At 37.1% G+C, this 21,196-nt stretch overlaps 2 protein-coding genes across 2 annotated transcripts in view; both read left to right on the top strand.

Annotated features, from left to right (window-relative positions):
• tlcd3a (TLC domain containing 3A) overlaps positions 1 to 10,250 on the top strand; it is a 33,190-nt gene extending 22,940 nt beyond the window's left edge. Inside the window, exons 4-5 of the mRNA XM_067491777.1 lie at positions 317 to 412; positions 2,507 to 10,250. Coding sequence (XP_067347878.1) covers positions 317 to 412; positions 2,507 to 2,812 — 402 coding nt within the window. The 3' untranslated portion in view covers positions 2,813 to 10,250. The remainder of the gene's footprint in view (positions 1 to 316; positions 413 to 2,506) is intronic.
• Positions 10,251 to 12,502: 2,252 nt separating this feature from the next.
• Positions 12,503 to 21,112, top strand: LOC137107787 (smoothelin-like protein 2). The gene is made up of 13 exons (XM_067491774.1): positions 12,503 to 12,665; positions 12,748 to 13,625; positions 16,814 to 16,874; positions 16,949 to 17,080; positions 17,607 to 17,780; positions 17,973 to 18,152; positions 18,257 to 18,403; positions 18,528 to 18,590; positions 18,742 to 18,799; positions 18,956 to 19,081; positions 19,150 to 19,264; positions 19,359 to 19,510; positions 20,025 to 21,112. The coding sequence occupies exons 2-13, from the start codon at positions 13,104 to 13,106 to the stop codon at positions 20,149 to 20,151; spliced, it is 1,857 nt and encodes a 618-aa protein (XP_067347875.1). The 5' UTR covers positions 12,503 to 12,665; positions 12,748 to 13,103; the 3' UTR covers positions 20,152 to 21,112.
• Positions 21,113 to 21,196: the final 84 nt, after the last annotated feature.

A 21,196-nucleotide genomic window follows, 5' to 3' on the forward strand; every position in this document is an offset into this window, starting at 1 on the left:
TCTCCTTGCCTAAATCAACCTAACTCGTTCCACTGTGGCGCCCCCGATGTGACAAACTGAAAGTCGTTGATCTTTGCTGTAAAAATGTTAAAGGACTAACATGTAGTGTATTTTTGCTACATATTATATTTAACAGCAGTTTCAGTCCTATAATGGATCTAAATAAACTTTAACAACCCATTTTAAAACGTGTTATTGTTCCTTGACATTTGAACCCTGTTTTAGTATTTTCCCTTTGAAACTGAATGTCAGCTGTGTTTTTTTTCCATGCTTATGTTTGTTTGCTCACCCTGTGTGTGCTCTGTCTGTTCCACAGTTCTTCAGAAAGGACCAGGGGGATTTCTTCATTGGCTGCTTGTTTCTAACGGAGCTCAGCACACCATTTGTCTCCCTGGGGAAAATACTTATTCAGGTGAGACAGCATGTACAATATGCATTCATAAGGCAAAAGCTGAGAAGTCATGCATTTGTATAATGGCTTTTTATTTAAAAAACTTAAAAGCTAACGGTTTTGAAATTCAGTAAAAGAATTATATTATAACGTCAGTAGAGACCGAGGTCAGCTTTCCAAGATCAGTTCTCACACAGCCAAGCTGGGCAATATTTTGCTCAGTAAGCAGCAATTTTGCTTACAGCTTCGTCACTTGGGTCACTATCATTTATGTAGCTATTATTTTAAGGGTTCTTGTTTTAAAAGTCCAAAGAGGTCAAGGAGGTAACATTACCTTTACAACCTATATATAGCTCACAAAACTGACAGTTGTTGGATTAAAATGAGAAACTGCTGTTGTCTACCAATTATTGCTGTTTTGTTGTTTTAAAATATTGCTGAAATTTAAATTAGTAAATTTGGCACTGTTATTTAATTGTGAACTGTGTGCGTGGTTTAGAAAGTGAACAGTTAATTTGCTAGATAGATCCACTAGATAGAGGGACCCAAAACTTACTTTCTTTGTTCTGTGATGGCAGTTTTATCCAAGCAATGCAGAACATATGTAACATAGTAAAACGACTGTATATATCATTGCAATAAAATGACATTTCAAAGAAAGTACAGTACAGCAGTGTATGCTAAATGTATTCAGGTAAAGGGATTGCAAATAATGAGTATTTGAAAAATTCCTCTCTAAATATGACTCCCAAGCTACTTTAATGTGTTGTCCTGCATCTGTTTGAATACTTTACACTTCAAAGAGCTACGAATACTATGATGTAGCCTAATATGATTTGTAGTCTCGCAAAACTGTTAACTACAGTTGAAATCGCGAGCAAATAATTTAAATTATAAATTTTGATTGTGATTTGATCTTTTAGCCAGATCACCCACCACAAATAAGCATATTAGTAAAGTTCCCATGTTTGTAAGTATACAGTTTTTGTACAAAAATGCTCTGAAGTACAGTTGTGTCACCCCTGATTTATTCAAAGACAAGTGTAAATTCTATATATATTTACACAGTGACATGTTTGTGGCACGATTCCCACATTAACTGTATGTCTAAATTGTGTTTTAGCTATCTGTCTAACATTAATGTAGCAATCAGTTAAAAGGCACTGTTAACTCTTATTGGCTCTTAACCCATCTGCTGCTGTTAATATTAATTAGCTCTATTCAGACAGCACCATTGCACTGCCTGCTGACAACACTGACTAAGAATAGGATGGTATAACTCTTTTCCCCATGAAATCTGTGGACTGTGAGTTTTCAGGCCTTTGCTGACATCTGGTGTCAGCGGAGAGAAAGAGCAAAGCAAAGCTTCATTGCTCATTTTCTGTCTCTAAACCCACTGCCCTCCTTTGGACTAAATCAGCACAAACAAACACTGCTGTAAAGCAATACAAAATGTCTGTTAAGTCCTGTTGATTTCTGTTGAGTATTCAAGATGAACCCCCAATATTTCAACTATAACAGAAAATCATAGTAAATAAATAACAATAAAGTAAAAGACATAAGTGTGGGACTTTTACAGTATTTTTCAGAAACAAATGTTACACAAACCATTGCATTGCAATCAAATGAATTTGAACTGAACGAATGGTAACAAATCTAGAACACAATTGCTCAGGCTGTATTTTCTCATTCTTAGCTGTACTTTGGGTTTTAGCATGTTGTCAAGCTAACAGAAGTGGTTAATATTTAGGTTGCCATAAAGCCCTGGCACAGCAAAATGAATCTGCCTTCTATTTACTTTTGGTTCCCTAAAAGATTAACTGTGTCCCCTCACCATTACTTGGCGAGGCAAACAATGTTTAGTAACGCTGAGCTAGATGTGAAAAATATTTAAACGTTCCTATAGCTGTGCCTGTACTATGTCACCATGAATCCATAAGATGAGACATATTTACATTATAGCAGAAATAATATTGTCTGTGCATATATCTTTTAACATGTACTGTATTTAACCAAGAGATACTCAAAGCATACAGGATTAGAGCTTGCAACATGTTCCTCATCATCCACATCCTCTCTCTCATCCCTCTCTCTCATTTTTGTCTCCCTCACCAGCTCGGTCTACAGAACTGCTGGCTGCACAAGATAAATGGCGGTATGGTACTGTTCACGTTCTTTTTCTTCCGCATCGCCCTCTTCCCCTTCATGTACTGGATGTATGGCCGCCACTATGGCATCCCGCTCTACAGCGTGCCCTTTCACCTGCCACTGTCCACTAACCTTGGCAACTCGTGCATCCTGGCACCGCAGGTCTACTGGTTTGTCCTACTCTGCCGGAAGGGCTACCGTCTGTACAAGCGTAGTCGCAGGCCTGACTTGTCTCCTGCGGCTACTGCCACTGACACTTCTAAGAATGATTGATTTTCAGTTCACGGTTGCTCGTTCAAGCCACACAATCAGCTACTAATGCAAATACTTCTGCAAAGGCCCTCGTTTGACTTAACACATTTTATATAGCACCATTTGTCCCATATCTCCTGGGCATTTTCTGCACAGTTTAACTCCTCTGTTATCAATAAGCTGCCTCAGTGGATCTTTCTGCCAGTCTAACACTACTACTGAAGTTTCATGATTTGGTGTTTGTTTTTTTTTTCCCCTAGATCTTAATGAATTGCTACATTGCATTGCATATATTTTCAACACTTACAGATCGTGTTTGCTTTAGTGCAAGAAAATTTGGATTAATAGCACCAGAAACTGAAGAGAATCTTTCAATGACAGACATTACCTTATAGCTTCTTCTAATTTGGAAGGTCTGTTACTGTGTGTGTGTGTGTGTGAGAGAGAGAGAGAGAGAAAGAGAGAGAGAATCTGTTAAGATAGGTTTTATTTATTTTTATGGTTTTGGTCTTAACAGTCAGAAATTTGCATTCCCTCCCTCATCTATTCTAATTACAACGTACAAAGACTAGAAATAGTGGTGAGTACAAATAGAAAAAGAAATTATGAGGAATACATGTCAGCTTATCTTCAACTCAGAGTTAAAACAGCTATATTATTAATGTGACCTGTTAATGTGATATGTTCTGATTTGTCATTATGTTCATTGGGTTTGTCTTGTCCCATTGAGAAAGCCAACATGGCATCAGTTTGCAAATCTGCAAACAGTCCTATGTTCCTCAATGTAACATCAATCATATATTTATGCTTTTCTTTTATGTCCCGTATAGATTCCATTCAACAAGGAACCACTGCTGTGCCAGCTAACACATAAAAATATCACTTGTATACAAATATGTCACCTATAAAAAGGTGCCAAAATCAAACAAGGTCACTCTGGATTTGTTTTACTTTAGGTTTGTTGTTTGTTACTGCGAACAACAGACATTTATTAACGCGAAAATACAATAAGATGTAGGTATCTGTTTAAAAAATACCATTTATTTAGACTAACTACATTTCTTGAATACAAACATTTGCAAAATTTCAGAGTTTGAATTACTGCTGTGTTAGTTGTGTATTTTTTCGTTTTCGCAGAGGTCTTACCCACTTTTTATTTAGAATACACTGGAGCGTTGTCGCTACCATAAAACCGCTGTCATTGCGAGCCAGCCCTGATGTTGAGCAGCTTGGCTTTTGAGGGTCACTTTCAGTCAAATGCCATTTCCATAGAAGACCTTTTTTTTTTTTTTTTTTTTTTTTTTAAATTTGTGTAAAATCAGATCTGATTATCAAACCACAGAAGGGGATATGGTAATGCCTAAGGTGGGCAACCTCAGGGCCGAGATCGGAGTAATAAAATGAGCAGTGGCTTCCCATGATATATTCAAACTGAGGCTCAAAATTTCTGTTTAATAAGCTGCATAAATTTATATTATCAGCTGACATCATCAAACGTACTGTATAGTTTCCTTTAGGCTTCAGAGATTTATATACACTTGCTGCATCAAGCACTTCACGTTTTTAGACATTTACATTATAGCTTAGTCTCATAGTTTTAAACATGAATCTAGATAAGAGAGGACAATTTTTATCATGCAAAGTATTTTTGTTGGAGTTACAGTTGCATAAAGATATTTGTCTTAAGGGTATAAACTTGGAATTTTTTGATCCTGAGAATGTTGTTTCTTCATGTTTCTTCATATCAAATAATAAATATAAGATATTCAAAAGTTTTCTGCAGGGTTTGTTTCATATACAATCTAGACTCTGGAGTTAATTTAACTTCTGGTTAATATTTGTGAGCATCCAAGCTTTCTATGGAACTGACTAATTATGTGTTTATGGCCTTTTACGTGTCCTGCAAATTCAATCTATGCAAAAGAGCCTGTGGTGCATATACACAATAATTACCATCATATTAAATGAATCAACGCCTCAGTATTTGATTTTCTTTTAACATGTTTGGGGGCCTACATTTATTGTTAGTGTTTTCCTTTTTAATTTCTAATTCTACTGTGACTCCCCAAGTCATGCTGCAGTTGGAAGTTAATCATTTTGCTTTTAAATTTACCTCACCTGTGCTTTGATTCATATTCCTAATTTATATATACATATAATTATTATTCCAACGTCACAGTTTTTGCATGTAATGCATGCTGATATTTTAAAAACCGCAGTTCAGGTGAAGAAGAAAAAATTTTTTTTTTTCCTTTTTGCATGCTGATAGATTGACAGACCAATTTTTAAAAAAGAAATAAGTCTGAACCCAGCTAATGTGAAAATACTTTTGTCTGAAAGCAAATTTCCATAGTCTAATCCTACACTACATACACTAAAGTGTCTACAAAACTAACAGGATTTTGCACACATTTTACAAAAGGCAGAAAATGGCTTTGCCAATATACGTTTTGTGTCCTTCATATTAAATCGCAGTGTTTCCACGCATTCATTTCAATGTGAATGCTAAAGCATCTTTTAACAGTAGCAGCTTTCAAATTATAAGTTTCCTTGTGTCAATACTGCTGACAGGACTAATGTGCTTCTGTTGCATTGTGGGCTTACAAGTATTACAGTGCTCAGTTTGGGGTTCTTGTTATTTTCTGCCCTCCTCTATGGCAAATACTGTATGTCTGGTAGGAACAGCAGTTTAGGGAAAAAGTGATGAGTTATCTTGTTGGTAGACAGTCTGCGGGTTTGCTGACCCACAGTGAGAGCATGACGAGAGAGTAAGGAGAGCCGAGCAGCTGAATGATGGGCCTGTTTGTCAGGTTTGGCTGGAGCCCAGGAGAGTGCAGGCCTCTTTTGTCTGTGGTTGGCAAGGCCACTGTTCCTGGAAACATCCCAGGCTCTTTGTTCTGCTTTCAGCTGAACTCTCCCACTGTTTTATTTTTTTGTCATGCTCAGGCTTTGACATCCACTTTTTTCCATATATAGAAGTATAAAGGCAACCAAAAGGCAAAACAGCCCCAACATTTTCAAAATGGCATAATAAAATGAGGTGTGCTAAATTAGGGTGCTATGTTATCATTTATAATATTCTTACACTTAAGTTTATAAAAGCACATTGTCAATGGCCTCCACTTTCATTATAGGGAAAACCAGTTGTTGTTACCTTAGTCAGCCATTTTTATTTTTGTTAGTAGGAATTAAAGCTGCATCATATTCCTGTACTCAACATTTCTGAGACTGACTGTTGTCAGAATAGAATGAGCCCTTCCTCCTCTCTGCTGCCATCTGTTGTTAGGATTATCTGCTTGTCCACTCTGCAGTTTGCAGGCTGGCAAGTTGGGATTAATGTGGCTAGGTGGGCATTTCCTTATAAACCTGTGCATGTCTCCAATGTAACCCTGTAGCTTTAAATATATATCTCAGTTTTCAGTCACTGTAACATTACCTTCCACTAAGTACAGTGTAAAAGAATATCTGATGTTATATGCTTTATGTTATAGCTGTTCGGGGCTATTCAAATCTAACTAGTTGAGTTGAGCATCATTTGCCATAGAATTTCATTCTTGTTATATTTTTAGTAGAAGCTTATTTAGAATATATATTAGAATTTATACTAATGTGACACAACACCTTGACCATAATTGGGCTTTGCAGAAAACCTTCTCCTCTTAGCATCTCCAAGAATAACTTTTTATACTTTAAGAAAGTCAGTTTAAAGTCCATGTTGCCTTAGAGTCTTATTAGCAGGTCCCTTTGGCAGTATCTTCGCTTGATTGCCAATTGTGGAAATGTCTGTCAAATCTGACAAGTCATAGGAACTGTTTGATGGACCAATGGCAGGATGTACTAGCTTTTATCCAGGCATATGCCTACACAACATGGCAGCCTCTGGTAGCCTGCGTTGATTTTGAGCAGTGGTTTTACATGTGTTCAGAAATACCTCTACACATATACTAGATGCAATTTATTGAGCTTGTCCACAACCACCCTGACCTAAGTACCTTACTTCATTTATTTTGTTGTTTACTCTGCTGTGATCCCAAAATTAACCTCTCTGAGTGTTGCCATGACTCCTTTAATCTTGTGGAAAACAGAAGTTCCAAAATTTGTGTCCAAAATTTTAATCGAGTTACTTGTGTACTTACAAACGAGTAATTTTATACTCTTAGCAGTTGATTAGAGTGACTAGCCAATACTTGATATTTAATAAAAGGCCCTATAGCCTATTGATCTGACATTAGAAGATGCTCAGCTCCATTTACCTCATAATTTAGTCATGGCCAAGGGATGACATGCCACATAAATTCAATTGCTAGGAGTCTGTAATACTGTCAAATCTGATCCTGAACTGATGAAACCATTTGAGAATTCGGAAAGCTTCACAGTATGCAGAGGGGTATTCTTATCTTCACAGGTATTCTTTGCCATTCAGTAGATTTTTAATACAGAAAGTCTTAAATTCATCCTCTTTGCTCAGGGTTTAATGAAGTTAACGTGTGTAACCTATAAAGGTTTGATACAGTAATATTCTGAATGATCGTGTCTAGAAGGTGTTTGTTTTCAAGCAAATTTTTTTCCAATTAAGCTTGACATGACATAGGTTTTGATACGTCATCTTCTAAAGGTTAGTACACCAAAGACTGTCAGGCACTTTAGGTAATAATGCTAGATGTAGTGATTTGAAGAGAGAATTATTTGATTTTGAGTAGTTTAGACATGATGTGTGGATGATTTGTCTTAATAGCCATGTGACCCAGTTCTAACTTAAAAACACAACTACCCTCCAGTCTTCATCCTCTTTCTTTGGACCACAGAAAGTGACCAGCTGGGTGGGTTTTGATGGATGTTCATAAACACTGGAAAAAAATATGACTCCTGTTCTTTGGCTAATAAAAAATGCCATTAAAATGTGTGGCATCTGATAGATGAGAACATGGACACCAAAAATAATGTTTACTATGCTAATCCTAGCATATGTCTAGACTATGTAGGGAAATAGCTAGCTTCTTGTTAACACTGTTTTGTAACTCCATTCTGACACCTTAGGCTATAATGTATGTTGAATAGTCTGTGGAGCTTATGCTAAGGCTTAACTTACACTTTTGAGTCTATTCGATTTCAAGCTACTAATAATAATAGTCAATTGGTAGTGGATTAAAACTTTAGCATAGGCCTACCTACATTATGTTTGGCACTGGCTAACATTTTAGCTATAGCTAGGTTTAATTCTATTGTTAAGATAGTGGTATTTGCTAACTCTTTAACTCAAATCCAAGCTAACACCTGTCATTAATATGTGTTGAGTGGTGGTTGGCTAAAATATTAGCAAAGGCCTACACTTATTTCACAATAGTCGTCTGTAACACTTTTGCATGAGAATAATTATGCTAGGCTTAATGCTAACATTTTAGCATGCGCATACACTAGCAATAGTTGGATTCTTGATAAGATTACTTTAAGTGAGAATACAGTTTATGCTTCCACTTCAGTGTATGGTATTGAGTGGGTGAGACTAACTGCTAAGGCTTTACCCTTTGTGAAATAAGCATTAAGCTAACACTAATACGTTAGTGTTAAGCTGTAGGCTATAATAATAGGCCCCATGCTGAAACTTTAGCGTAGTTGTGAAACACATTGAAGATGCCGTCAAAACTATAAAAAATTACATGCAGCTTCAGTTCTTTAAGTGGGTTTCTTAAATCAGTATTCAGAAAACCAGTGGTTTGTCTTCATATGCTAATTCTGCATTTGCTGGTAAAATCGGATCGTATTGTTATTTAAAAACACTAACTTTGTTAGCCTTCATTATTTCCGCCCCAATTTATGTTCTGGCCACCGCTGTGTTTAAAATATACTGTTGAATGCTAATATGTTGTCAGACTTGTAAAGAAACATTTCTTTAGGAACAGAAGTTATACAATACCAGGACTTTATCTTGTTAAGGCTAAAATGTAAAACTGTCCTTTTAGCTCAAAACATAATTTTTTTTTTCCTCAATTTTTTTTCTAAAAAACACCCAAGACATGGCTCCATCTAATCTGATGCCAAATGACATGCATTTTTCAGAGCTCCTGCAAAGAAAACACTAATCAGTAAACGGGGAAAAGCATTGACTAATTTTAGTGTCTTTATTACCTTTTAAGTTGAAATGGGAAATGCCCTGTTACATTCAACAATAAACTAATATTCCAAACAGCTTGGTGTTAATGCATGTTTAGCTACTTTTGGGGGTATTGTTGAGATGTGAATGGGAATGAAAGCATTGTACAAGGTCACGTCTGATACTATGATCCTTTGTGTATAGTGTTGCTGTTTTTACATGCGCACATATCCATTCAACATTGTTCCCTCTTCCCTAGGCATTGCAGGATTTAGGCTGGAGTGAGCTGGATATCGGTTTTGAAGATAGAATGACCAAAAAAATAAATAAATGCTGTCTAATGCCATATTTATGTTGGCTTTAAATGTGAACTGCTGGATGAAAAGTAGCTTTCTTTTCCGCATTTTCTCCTGGGATCAGACTAGTAGCATAATATTGGCCTTGGGAACAAAACAAGATAGTTTGACATAACAAAATTCTGTTTGATTTCTTCTGATATGTAAATGTGGCATTAGACTGCACACGCATGAAAGGCACAAATATGGGACTGATTTCATTTGTAGACTGTGAACCAAATTTAGTCTCCAGTGCCTTGTAAACATTCTATTTGTAATACCCACAAATCTGAGTATGAAAAAACAAAGTTGGCAGGCAGTGTTTACAAGTTGTGGCTGTATATATTGTTTATTATCATCAGCTTGTTCTCAAGAAGGATTACACTTTCAGTCATTTTGGTGTTCACAGCAATCATCAAACAAAATAAAGAAAGATAAATTATGCTTTTATTTTAACTAGTTGTAACTATGTAAAACTGCTATGCATTAAATGCTAGAATGAGACTCAAACCTGTCCTTAGAGTTTGTTATAATTCGGGCCTTAATAATTATATTCTGTAGCTTTTAATCTATACTTGCACATATCCTAAATTTCCACATGGATATGTATAATTTAAGGTATAACTATACTATAGGCTTGAGTTTGTTTGCTGTGTATGTGTTGTTTTACACTTCATTTGGCAGTTGGTTGATTTGTATGTTTTGGAGATGTGGATATTAATCTTGACATGTTTACCACTCACCTTTTTGCCATGGGTGTGTAACAAACTTAAATGCAGCACCTTCACAACATTTAACACTTCCTGCCCTACATTATTTTTGATAGCATTCTAATTTTTCATACAGATAATATCAGAATGGATGCATATGTCATTTTTTTCTAGCGCGACCTCTTTTGAGGACATTTCCTATTTGAAAAGAGACTGGACTGTTTTGTGAAATAACAATTCATGTAGGAGGAGTTGTGTGCTGTAGCTGCAATTTGTGAATTCAGAGCACCCCTTTAAAACTCAATAAACTTGATTTGATAGACTGTTTTGAACAGGTCTCATTTTTATTTTCCTTGTCTTGTGTCTCTCCACGTCATTAAAATCCATTTGAAAAGACAGCTGTGGTTTTTGTTTTTTTATATAAGCCACTAAAATTTTAACTTATATTCTTTTGTATTTCTATTTATAAGTGATCAAACAACCTGGAAACATATCTGATTTTTATTCAAAAGCTGCTGTACCCTGATTGGTACATGGTACTATGAGACAAAACCTTCCTAAAATAAGCCCCTCCCACTCCACTTAAAGCCAGTAGTATTATCTCAGCAACAAAAAGAAATACAGAAATTTCTACTGTGAAATGTGAAATCTGTTCTCACTTTGCCAAGTTGGGGTTAAGATGATACTGATTGTAGAATATTTTGTTACAAGGTGTTTGTTTGCAGATTGAAAAATATTCAGTGCAAACTTGGGGGTAACTGTGGGGTAAAGACTTTTTTTATTTGGTGTCCACATTATTCAGTTGGTATCTGTGTCTGGTCGTGTTTCTTTCAGCTGCAATGCAATTTCATGGCCACCTAGAGGCACTGCTGGCTTAGGTGCTGGATTGATTGAGTTACTGTTGATGTTCATTTGGTTAAGGTCATCCTGTTCATTTTTTTGATTATGGTAACTATTTATCGTCTTTAATGTTCTTGTTTGAAGGTATGTTATTTCAACCTAGGCAACGTCTATAGTATGTCAGCTGCTTAACATGAATCTTTTAGGAGAGGAAGCGTTAAACCTCCAGTCAAACAGTACCTTTGGAATGTGTCACATACATCTGTGTTTTTCCTCTTTATGGGTAAAAAAAAAAGACTTTTTATACTTTATGGTGCATTTAGAAAGTATTCACAGCGTGTAATCTTTCCCCATATTGTTATATTACAGCTTTATAACAAAATGGATTAAATTCATTGTTTTTCTCAAAATTCAATAAACAATACCCCATAATGACAATGTGAAAGAAGTTTGTTTGAAATCTTTACAAATGTATTAAAAAGAGAAAATGAAAAAAATCACATGCACATAAGAATTTGCAGCCTTTGCTGAGCTCTGTTACATTCTGTTTCCACTAATCAGTGGCCGGGCGAGTGGTCATCAGTAAAAGGCACATCACAGCCCACCTGAAGGAATCTCAGACAGTGAGAAACAACATTCTCTAGTCTGAGGAAACAAAGATTGAAGTCTTTGGCCTGAATGGCAACTGTCATGTCTGGATGAAACCAGGCACCGCTCACCACCTGGCCAATACCATCCCTGCAGTAAAGCTTGGTGGTGGCAGCATCTTGCTGTGGGGATGTTTTTCAGTGGCAGGAACTGGGAGACTAGTCAGGATTGAGGGAAAGATTAAAGCAGCAATGTACAGAGACATCCTTGATGAAAACCTTTTTCCAGAGTGCCCTGGACCTCAGACGGGGGCAACGGTTCATCTTTTTAAACAGGACCCTGAGCACACAACAAAGATAACAAAGGCCACAGGCCACACCTTGAGTGGTGCAGCCAGAGCCCAGACACAAACCTGATTGAACAATCTCTGGAGAGATCTGAAAATGGCTGTGCACGGATGCTTCCCATCCAACCTGATGGAGCTTGAGAGGTACTGTAAAGAAGAATTGGAGAAACTGTCCAAAAATAGGCGTGCTGAACTTGTAGCATCATACTCAAAAAGACTTGAGGCTGTAATTGGTGCTAAAGGTGCTTCAATAAAGTGTTGAGGAAATGCCAAAAATGCTTCTTTACATGTCCATTTTTTTATAATAAATTTCAAACAAACTTCTTTCACATTGTCATTATGGGATATTGTTTGTGGAATTTTGAGGAAACAAATGAATTTAATACATTTTGGAATAAGGTATGATAAATTATCCTTATCACAGGTAGATATTTAAGAAGAAATCTTAATTTCCTAAGGTAGATGCTTCTTAATTCCTTTCTAGTTATTATATGGTTAGTATTTTATTCATTTGTTAGTTTTCATAAATCTGTTTATTCTGAGATAGCAGTGTTGACTTGAACATTATGTTATTTAGGTCGTGCCTTGTTACTGATCTGTTCTTGTCTCTTCAAATTGACTACCACGAAACTTCACTAATTCCCTTTGGTTTGACCTCATATTGATTTACCAACAGCAAAGACAGGCTAAAACATTCTAATAACCTTAGCTCCACCTCCCCATGTTAATCTCTCCCACCCCTTTATGTCCAAAAATAAAAAAGTGAACCTGTTGCTCCCAAGCAGAGGGGAAACAGATACTTTAAACAACAGACATAGTTGAAGCACCAAGAGTAAATGTCTAGGAAACCCATAGCAGTAGCGCTACCAAAGAGGATACAACCAATTCAACTGTATCCATTCGCAAGCTTCATTTGATGACTCCTCAGCCCCTGCACGCACTGAGAACCTGATCTCTCCATGCAGTACGTAATCTCTTTTCCCAAGATGACATTATGCATGAGTTTTCCATGACTTATAAATAACAACTGCTCTTGCTTTGACCAGATGACAGGGGAGTAAGAGAATACTCACATTGAGAGAAGTCCACCATGGAGCTTGATGGGATTTTAATAAGTTGCTGCTGAGGACTCTTGCAGCCCCAGTCATCCTTTTAAAACCAATTTGCATGTTGACTGGAAAGCAGGCATGGAACAGATATCTTTAAAACCTTTGTGAGTAAAGCGAGTGCAATATTATTTGGTCACAACCTCAAGAATTTAATTTGAACCCTGAACTAGAGAATGACATTAAGAAGAGAGAGCCAAAAAAAGTTGAATTGTTTTGTTTCTGAGCTCAACAACGATACCCCTATTACTCATTTGACTTGAAAGCTAGGGGTTGTCAAACGTTTCTAACAGGCCATGGATACAGCTACTGAAGGTGTCCAGGAGTCAGTGGTAAGTGAGGCTCAGTTCAAGGCCACCTTACAGGCAGCCGTAAGGGAGGTACATGTAGATGTAAGTGCATTCAAGCAGCGAATTGAGCAGAGGATTGAGGAGCTGTGCATTTCTAATGGACCCTTGGCTGAGGCAGTGTCCAGGCTGCAGGAGGAAAACCTACAGCTCAAGGCAAAGCTGGAGGCTCTCAGCCATCTGGTTGAGGATCTCACTGGGGTAAAGAGTATTGTTGATGTGAACGGCAAGAATGGGGAAAAAACTATAGGGAAAGGACATGTACAAATACAGTCCAAGACCCAGGAAGACAAAAGGGGAATGTCTAACTCTGGAAGCCCAGAGTCCAGCCTGTTGAGCCAGTCTACATCTGCACTGTGTGATCCATGTGGGGCAGGTAAAGGATCAAGCCATGCTGCTGTTGCTGCTGTGAGCAGCAGCACTACAGCCCCTCCCCCATGGAGAGCAAAGAGACATGCTGCGGAAAGTAATGTGAGTATTGTTTGTCCACAGATAACAGGCTACATAATAAAAAATGTTACTACCTGGGTCTGGATAGAAAGGTCACATTAAACATATTATTGCAAATGCACATCAGTAAGTAATAACACATTCATTCATATCCTTCTTTCTAACTTCCCAGCACCAGTCACTTTGGTTAAATTGTGCTCTACCGTTTTGAGAAAGTTACTCACTTTCACATCTGGAAGGTTCTCAGTACAGCCACTGTTCCTACAGAACCGTTCCACTTGAGCAGTTGGGCTTAAGGCTCTTTTTCTAGTGCGCCACAGTGGTGTTAGATTATGGACGGACAAGTCTATGAACAGAGCCTACATGATCTAGAAAAAACACAAAAAAGGTTGTGATTTGAATATGTGTAGAAGGTCCTGACTGAGGATATCTGGATTATATTTTTCTATATTTAACACGTCACACATTTTGGGAAGTAACTGGTAATTCACTAGACTCATTACAATTATTAAATAATTGTTATTGGTTTAAAATTACCCAATTTTACAGTGACAATTATTCCTAAGTGAATGCATTTAAAAACTGTTGCAACACAAACACGCACATATTTATACTTTTTGCTTCGACCCCCACCCCCGCTCCTGTCATATCTCCCTTCTGCTCATGACCTGCTTTAATAACAGCAGGCCTTCCAAAGGGCACATGTATTTTTGGGTCTGTGATTTGGGACAGAGCTGTAGGTCTTTGGAGCCTCTGCATACCCCAAACCAATACATGCAAGGAATGCAAGTCTAAATTATCAATATGTAATTTATATTTTATTTGTCATCATATTTAGAAAAGAGGTTAAAAAAAAGTCAGGGATGACAAACATTAGTGTATGGTACTACATTCTTGGAACCGTGCCTACAGTCTATTACATATACTGATTTACCTTTTTGTGACGTAACTCAAACACAAAACTCTGACAGGTGGGGCTATGCAAATAAATCTGTGCCCCCTAATCACTTATGAATCTTGATCCCCAGCCAGTCTAACTCTCATATCTCAGAATGGAAAGTTGAATTGATGTCAATAATACCCCAGCCCACACCCTGAGAGGGTCGAACAGCTGCCCTGTCGAAACACACACACACTGCCAACATTCCTCTCCACTGAAATCACCTGGTCTTTTCTCAACACTACAGTTAACACCCCCCATACTAAGATAGCTCATGATTCATCAGCTAATAACTTTGCTCCCTCAGTTTTAAATTTATCATCAATTTCCTACTTCATCTTTTCCATCACAGCTGCAAATGATGTCTAAATTGGTGCAAATGAGAGATTTTTTCCTAAAACCAACTGTCTTACAAGTTTACTTTATTCAGGGAGTAAATAGTATTTAAAAAGTGTGCACGACCGGAACTTCTCCAGTCTTCAAGCCCTGTTCTTTATTCTATACGACATCTATAATGTTTCATATGTATAAACATACACCGTGAATTCCTTGGAGGACAAAATCTCATTGAACAGCTATGGTCTTACACCATTTAACTAAGATACATTAGGTAGCTATTTAAGCATTCACCAGATATAAGCAAAATTAGCATGTATTTGGAGACTTAATATTCAAAATATCCACTTTTATTATGTTGTGGTTTAAATAGAGCTGAGGTAAATTGTAAATTGAGTTGTGCTCTCTGATTTAATTAAGTAAAATTAGAAAATTTTATAAGATTTCCAGGTATGAAATGAAAGCTGGCACAAAGTTTAAAATTGACAAAAAGATTGAAAGTGTATTTTTTTCTTTAGTTTTTTTGTTTTTTTTGCTATAGTTGGTTTCTTTGCTTTTGAAATGATGCACATGTGTGCGTTGTTTAGTATCAAATCAAAGCCTGTTTCTAGGCAGCCAAAGTGATATGCATGGAAACCCAGCCATAAACCAAAGGGATTAATAAGGTCAGAAAGAGACAGACTGTGAAAGCTTGCTGCAGCTTCTGCAGAGCTCCCAAACCACTGTGGTGTAAATCTCTCTTCTGACGAGGAGTTGATGGACTGGCTAAAATGACAATATTGCGAGGCTGCCAGAGCACTGCGTATCTCTGGAAAGCAAAAGGCTAAAGGGGATGGGAGAGGGGGAAATTAAGACCAAAGCTTTAGGCTGATATAACAGATTGACCTGTTCAGGCTAACTCTTTGATTTCTGAAGCATCCATTACTTTGGGGATATATCGGGATGTAACAAGAGTGGAATGGAAGGTCTTGCAATGGGGCTGGTTACAAAAACTAAAATAGCCTCTCAGTGGGAACATAGGTTTGTTGGAAACAGCTGTCATTAAGGGAGACACTTTCAGCTGTTGAAAGCTGAAGTTCACACATACAGAGATTTTAAAACACACACACACAAATTTAATGTGGACTAGTAAGGTCTAAAATTATTTTTATCTCCTCACCGATGCTGCAGCCTTAAGAGCTACCTCTTTTGATGACAAATTTATGTTGACTGAATACCCCAAAGAGTAATGCTGCTATGGCAAATGTACAAATTGTTGAACAATTCTTCTTGAAGCTAAAACAAAATTTTGAATATGATAACCTTTGTTTAAGGTCGTGGCAAGACAGCCCAATAAAGCAAAACTTTGCTGGTCACCCTTGAACACATCCTTCAAGCTCAGACAACACGGTACAGTCTTAATTGGTCTTGGCTCCAAATTAGAAAACTTTACATAAAGAATTTTATAAACACTATTTTAACTGTGTCGGTGGCCAAGCGGTTCAGAGAACTGGGAACTGTACAATTACATCACATTCAAAAGTTGACAAAGCAGAAAGTAGTTATCAATCAATCAATACATATTTAAAGCAGCAGAATCCAAATTAATGCTACACAGTTGTTTTTTCCCACAGTAACTGTTTGTCAAAAGCAAGAGTCAAGCCAGTAAATACTGTACCTATCAGAACAACCTCACATGGATAAGTCATTGTGGAGAAGGAAACAATTTCCCATGGATTAATGACATTGCTCTTATTGACTGTAAAACACTTGTGCATTTGCAAATGATCTTTCATGTACTGTAGCTGCTTGTTATTGAAGTTTGTTACCACATCAGTCCTCCGTCCTCTTAGTGTCCCAACCAGTTTTGGGGTGTCACATTATAAGTCTTTAAAAGACACAGTTCACCTCAAGAAGAACTGCATGTTTTATACATCTTGTCGTTATTGTCCAGGGCACTGATTCAAAAGGAGAGAAAAATGTTGCCGCAACTACAGAAGAGAGTTGGAAGCAAGGTAGGCAGATGACCTGAAGCATTTCAAACGTCTGACCTGACAAGCTGATCTTACCTTTGATTACGTCTTCTCAGAAAACGCTGATGCGGCCCAAGCTGACAAAGCTGTTCCGCAGTCCCACCAGCCTCTCGCTGCCATCACCAAACTAAGCTCAGAGTCTTTTGCCACGACTCTTCAATCTACAGTGCAAACCCCTAAAATACCTGGTCAGTTGATTCCTCTATACGTATTCATATAAACACATTTGTCCGTTGAATTAATAAATAATAATTAAAGTTTAAATAGTCTACACTTATATACGTATAGCTTTTCTACCTTATCTGTTCCTTCTCACACAAACAGATAGACACACAATTGTACAAATTAGGAATTGCTAGAAGTACAAAGTAGGAAGACAGAAACTAAAAAAACATTCAGGAGATAAATTCTATACAAACTTTAGTGGTTGACATGGGGACAGATACAAATGTAGGAGGATACAGAAGAAGTTTCAGGATATTCAATATCCAGGACCAGGAAAATAAAATCTACAAAATAGTTGCATCAAAGTCACTTAATGGGCAGTTTATTATCCTTTCTGAAAGAACATACATTATTTTTCTTAATTAATCTACACTCAGTACCACATAACGACAAAGTAAACATTTTAGAATTGTCTGTACATTTATTAAAAAGAAAAAACTGAAATATATCATCATTATTATGTATTAAGACTCTTTCTCACTTTTTCAGATGCTGAGGAACCCAAGCACCATCTTCCTGTTTCTGCCATGACAACCAAAGCCAGTACTGAGTGTCTTTTTGCAGCCAAACCTGCTGTGTCTCCAGCATCACAGCCGAAAGCAGCTGGTCATTCTGCAGCAGAGATTTTAACAGGGGATGTAGGAGAGTATTCTCTTGTAAGAGGTCAGTTAGTGGGTCTTTAACTCTATGTTGCCCTGTGCAAACTCAGAAGATTATTGAGATGCATTAAAAGGATTTGATCCCTGGAACTTCAATGAAAACAAGTTGGTTTTGTTTTGATAGTATGGGATGTTACGTTGTTTCCAGTTGTAATTTTAAGATGCTTTTATTCTGTCACCTTTTCCACTTGTGCAGGTTCATCTGGAGCAAAAGAGCTGAAATGCCATGAGCAGTCTGGCTCTGGATCTCAGGCCTCGCCTCATCTTCCCCTCACAGCTGTAACCAAAAGCAGCTCTGAGACTTCTGTTGCATGCAAATCTGATCCCGACCCCGAACCCCTGACAATAAAGCGAGGCGAATATCCATTTAGACGTGGTGAGTACAGTACTAATTTTTTTGTTTCTCTGAGCCTTTACGTTGCTCCTTTTTTTGTTTTTGTTTTTATGGAGTGTCATGTGGCTTGTTTCTTTGTTCATTAGACATCATCAGTGAACACAAGCCAAACTTACCTGTCTCTGCCATGGCCAAACCCAACATGGAGTCCTCACCATCATCATCACAGATTCCAAGTCTCTTAGCATCACAAGACCCAACAGTAAAACCTGGGGAATATCCCTTCAAGCGGGGTGAGGTTATGGGTTACTCTAGTCTTGAAGAATTGTTAATAGACGCTTTATAGATTTTTTTTTTGTTTCTAAAATAAAATCTCCACTTTTATGCTTCTTTTTTTCCCTCACCTCATGAATTTAGTACCAGTTCTCAAGACACCCAGTCCTAGTCTAAAGAGAAGTGTAAGCTTTCCGCAGTCTGCAGGTAAAATACATGGTAGTAGACGACCAAAAGGCTTCTTTATAACAGTTCACAAAATATTAAAATGGAACATTCCAAGTTTGCAGGTATAAGTTTTAGCATGTGATTGATTATTTTCCTTTTTTATCTATGTTGTGTCTATTTCTAACTGCAGAAAAATTACTTCCTTCCAAATCAATCATAAAATCTGGCTTCTCCCCTAATTTGGACAAGTAAGTTGTGACCACGAATCCTGTTTAAAAGAAATCTAATTGCACTGACATGGTTTTATTGATGCACGGTTTTTATGTTTAGAGCCATTTAGCAACTTCTGTCTAAATATATTTGTACCTCCTCCCCATTTTTTTTGCTCATCTTTTTGTTCATAGGAAAGTGAAAAAGACAGCAGTTGTTGAGTTTAAGCAGGATATAATGAAATCACAAACACTTCAACGCTCAAATGGGGCTCAGGCAAAGCGGGCTCTTTTTGAAAGGATGAACTCTGAGCCTACAAAGTAAGTGCATTTGAGATGTTTTTAATTTTATCTTGAGTTATACCTTCAGGTACATTTCTCTCAAACAGGCCAAAGGACTCCAAGCCTAAACTGAAGCGCTCTCAGAGTTTTGGAGTGTCCAATGCTAGTGGTATAAAACAGATTCTGTTAGAGTGGTGCCGCTCAAAAACCATTGGTTATCAGGTATGACAATGGCATATTTTTTCCTATTATATCATATCTCACCTCAAAATCCACACAGTATGTGGTAAATGGACAGCTGTAATCATTTTCTCAGAATATAGACATCCAGAACTTCTCATCCAGTTGGAGTGATGGGATGGCTTTCTGTGCTGTGGTCCACTCTTTCTTTCCTCTGGAGTTCGATTATAATACGCTGGATCCTGCAAACCGCAAGCACAACTTAACGCTGGCCTTCACCACTGCAGAGTGAGTAGGTTCAACTGAACTTTGATTAAACTGAAAGAATGAATATTTTCAACAGGTTACACAGATTAGTAGACTGATAGTCTTTAAGCAATGGACAAAACTTGACATTTTGGAATTGTATAATCTGACTTTTTTCAACAAGCTATATGAGTCTCAATTACACAAAAGTACGAAGTGATATGACATTATTCAAATCAGACTTGAGTTAAAAAAGTTCGGACTTGACAAAATCAAGCAAGTGTTTGCATATACAAAGACAAGGCACAGGGACATTTTTTAATTGTTTGTGTAACGTTTCATCAACCAAACGCTTTAAACAATGTAAGCAAATACAATTGCACCACATATTACTGTGTAACAAGGCCTATTTAGCAAACCATATAATTGTTTGGAAATGAATGATTGTCCTATAATTCATTGTCAGCAGATGTTAATTAATTTTATTGAAAAGAAAAAAATATTCTTATTTAATATTTACTCCTGTAATATAATTTATTTCATTTTTATATTTCAGGGAGCAGGCTGACTGTCTCCGTCTGATCGAGGTGGAGGACATGATAGAGATGGGGGACAAGCCAGACCCTATGTGTGTGTTTACATATGTCCAGTCCTTGTACAACCACCTGAAGAAGTTTGAATAACTCTGTATCAGAGTAGATGACAATGTTTAGATATTGTTAACCACGGTTTGTTGTGAACACTTTGCACTGATTTAGTTTGGAGCCTCCAACAAGAAAACAAGCAGGAGGCCAGTGTTGTTCAAATCACTTAATCAATGACTAGTGTTTTTCTCTCACATTTTATCAGTTTTATACTGTATGTTCACCAGTTTGACCCATTTAGCCTACTGTCTAAAGATTCTTAAAATGCGGCATCTTAATGACGTGTGTGGCTCTAACGCTGCTATCTTTACAATTAGAGGTTCCTTTTCTGCACATCTCAAATCAGCAACAATGCTACAATAAAAGGACGCAAATTTATGAAGTGATTACAGTTTGTATCAACTACGGTTGTTGATCAGTCAGTGTTTGCAAACACAAGTGTTGATGGATTGAGATGCTCCAGGGACAGCAAAGTGGAGTCTGATTGAATCTTGTAATTTCATGACATCATTGAGGAGTGCCTGTTTCATGGTATGAGTGTGTACACTATCACACAATTGAGTTTTAAAGAGGAGAAAAAAAGCCCTCAATTGTCACCAGGATGAGTATTTTTTGTCAAATTACTCTTCAAGATCAAGGATGGCCTTTCAATCTCAACATTGTGATAAATAATTAATAATCTCATTTTGAAGCAAATATGTAGAAGATTTCCTGTTTTTCTCCATTCTGTATAGTTGTATGATGAATATTTTGGGGGTTGACTGTTGGTCTGACATAGAAAGATCCTACTTTGGACCCTAAACAACCTCAAGGGCGAATTTTCAGCTTTTTTTTTTTTTTTTTGGAAAAGTGATGGTTTGCAATTTTCAGGATTGTGTTGAGAATATGAATGTGAATGGCAATGTATAAGAAAGAGTGCATTGCCATCTACTGGTAGAACCAACTTAATGCGAAAAGCCACTGACCTAAAATACCAATTAAACAGTATATATTTTCTTTATTCTTTATTTGTACGAGGCTATTTCCCCTGGACTGTGGGATAACCAGTCAGAGAGAGATGAAAGTATGGATACTAACTTTACAA

This window comes from Channa argus, chromosome 22 (assembly GCF_033026475.1).
Source record: "Channa argus isolate prfri chromosome 22, Channa argus male v1.0, whole genome shotgun sequence".
Classification (NCBI taxonomy): domain Eukaryota; kingdom Metazoa; phylum Chordata; class Actinopteri; order Anabantiformes; family Channidae; genus Channa; species Channa argus.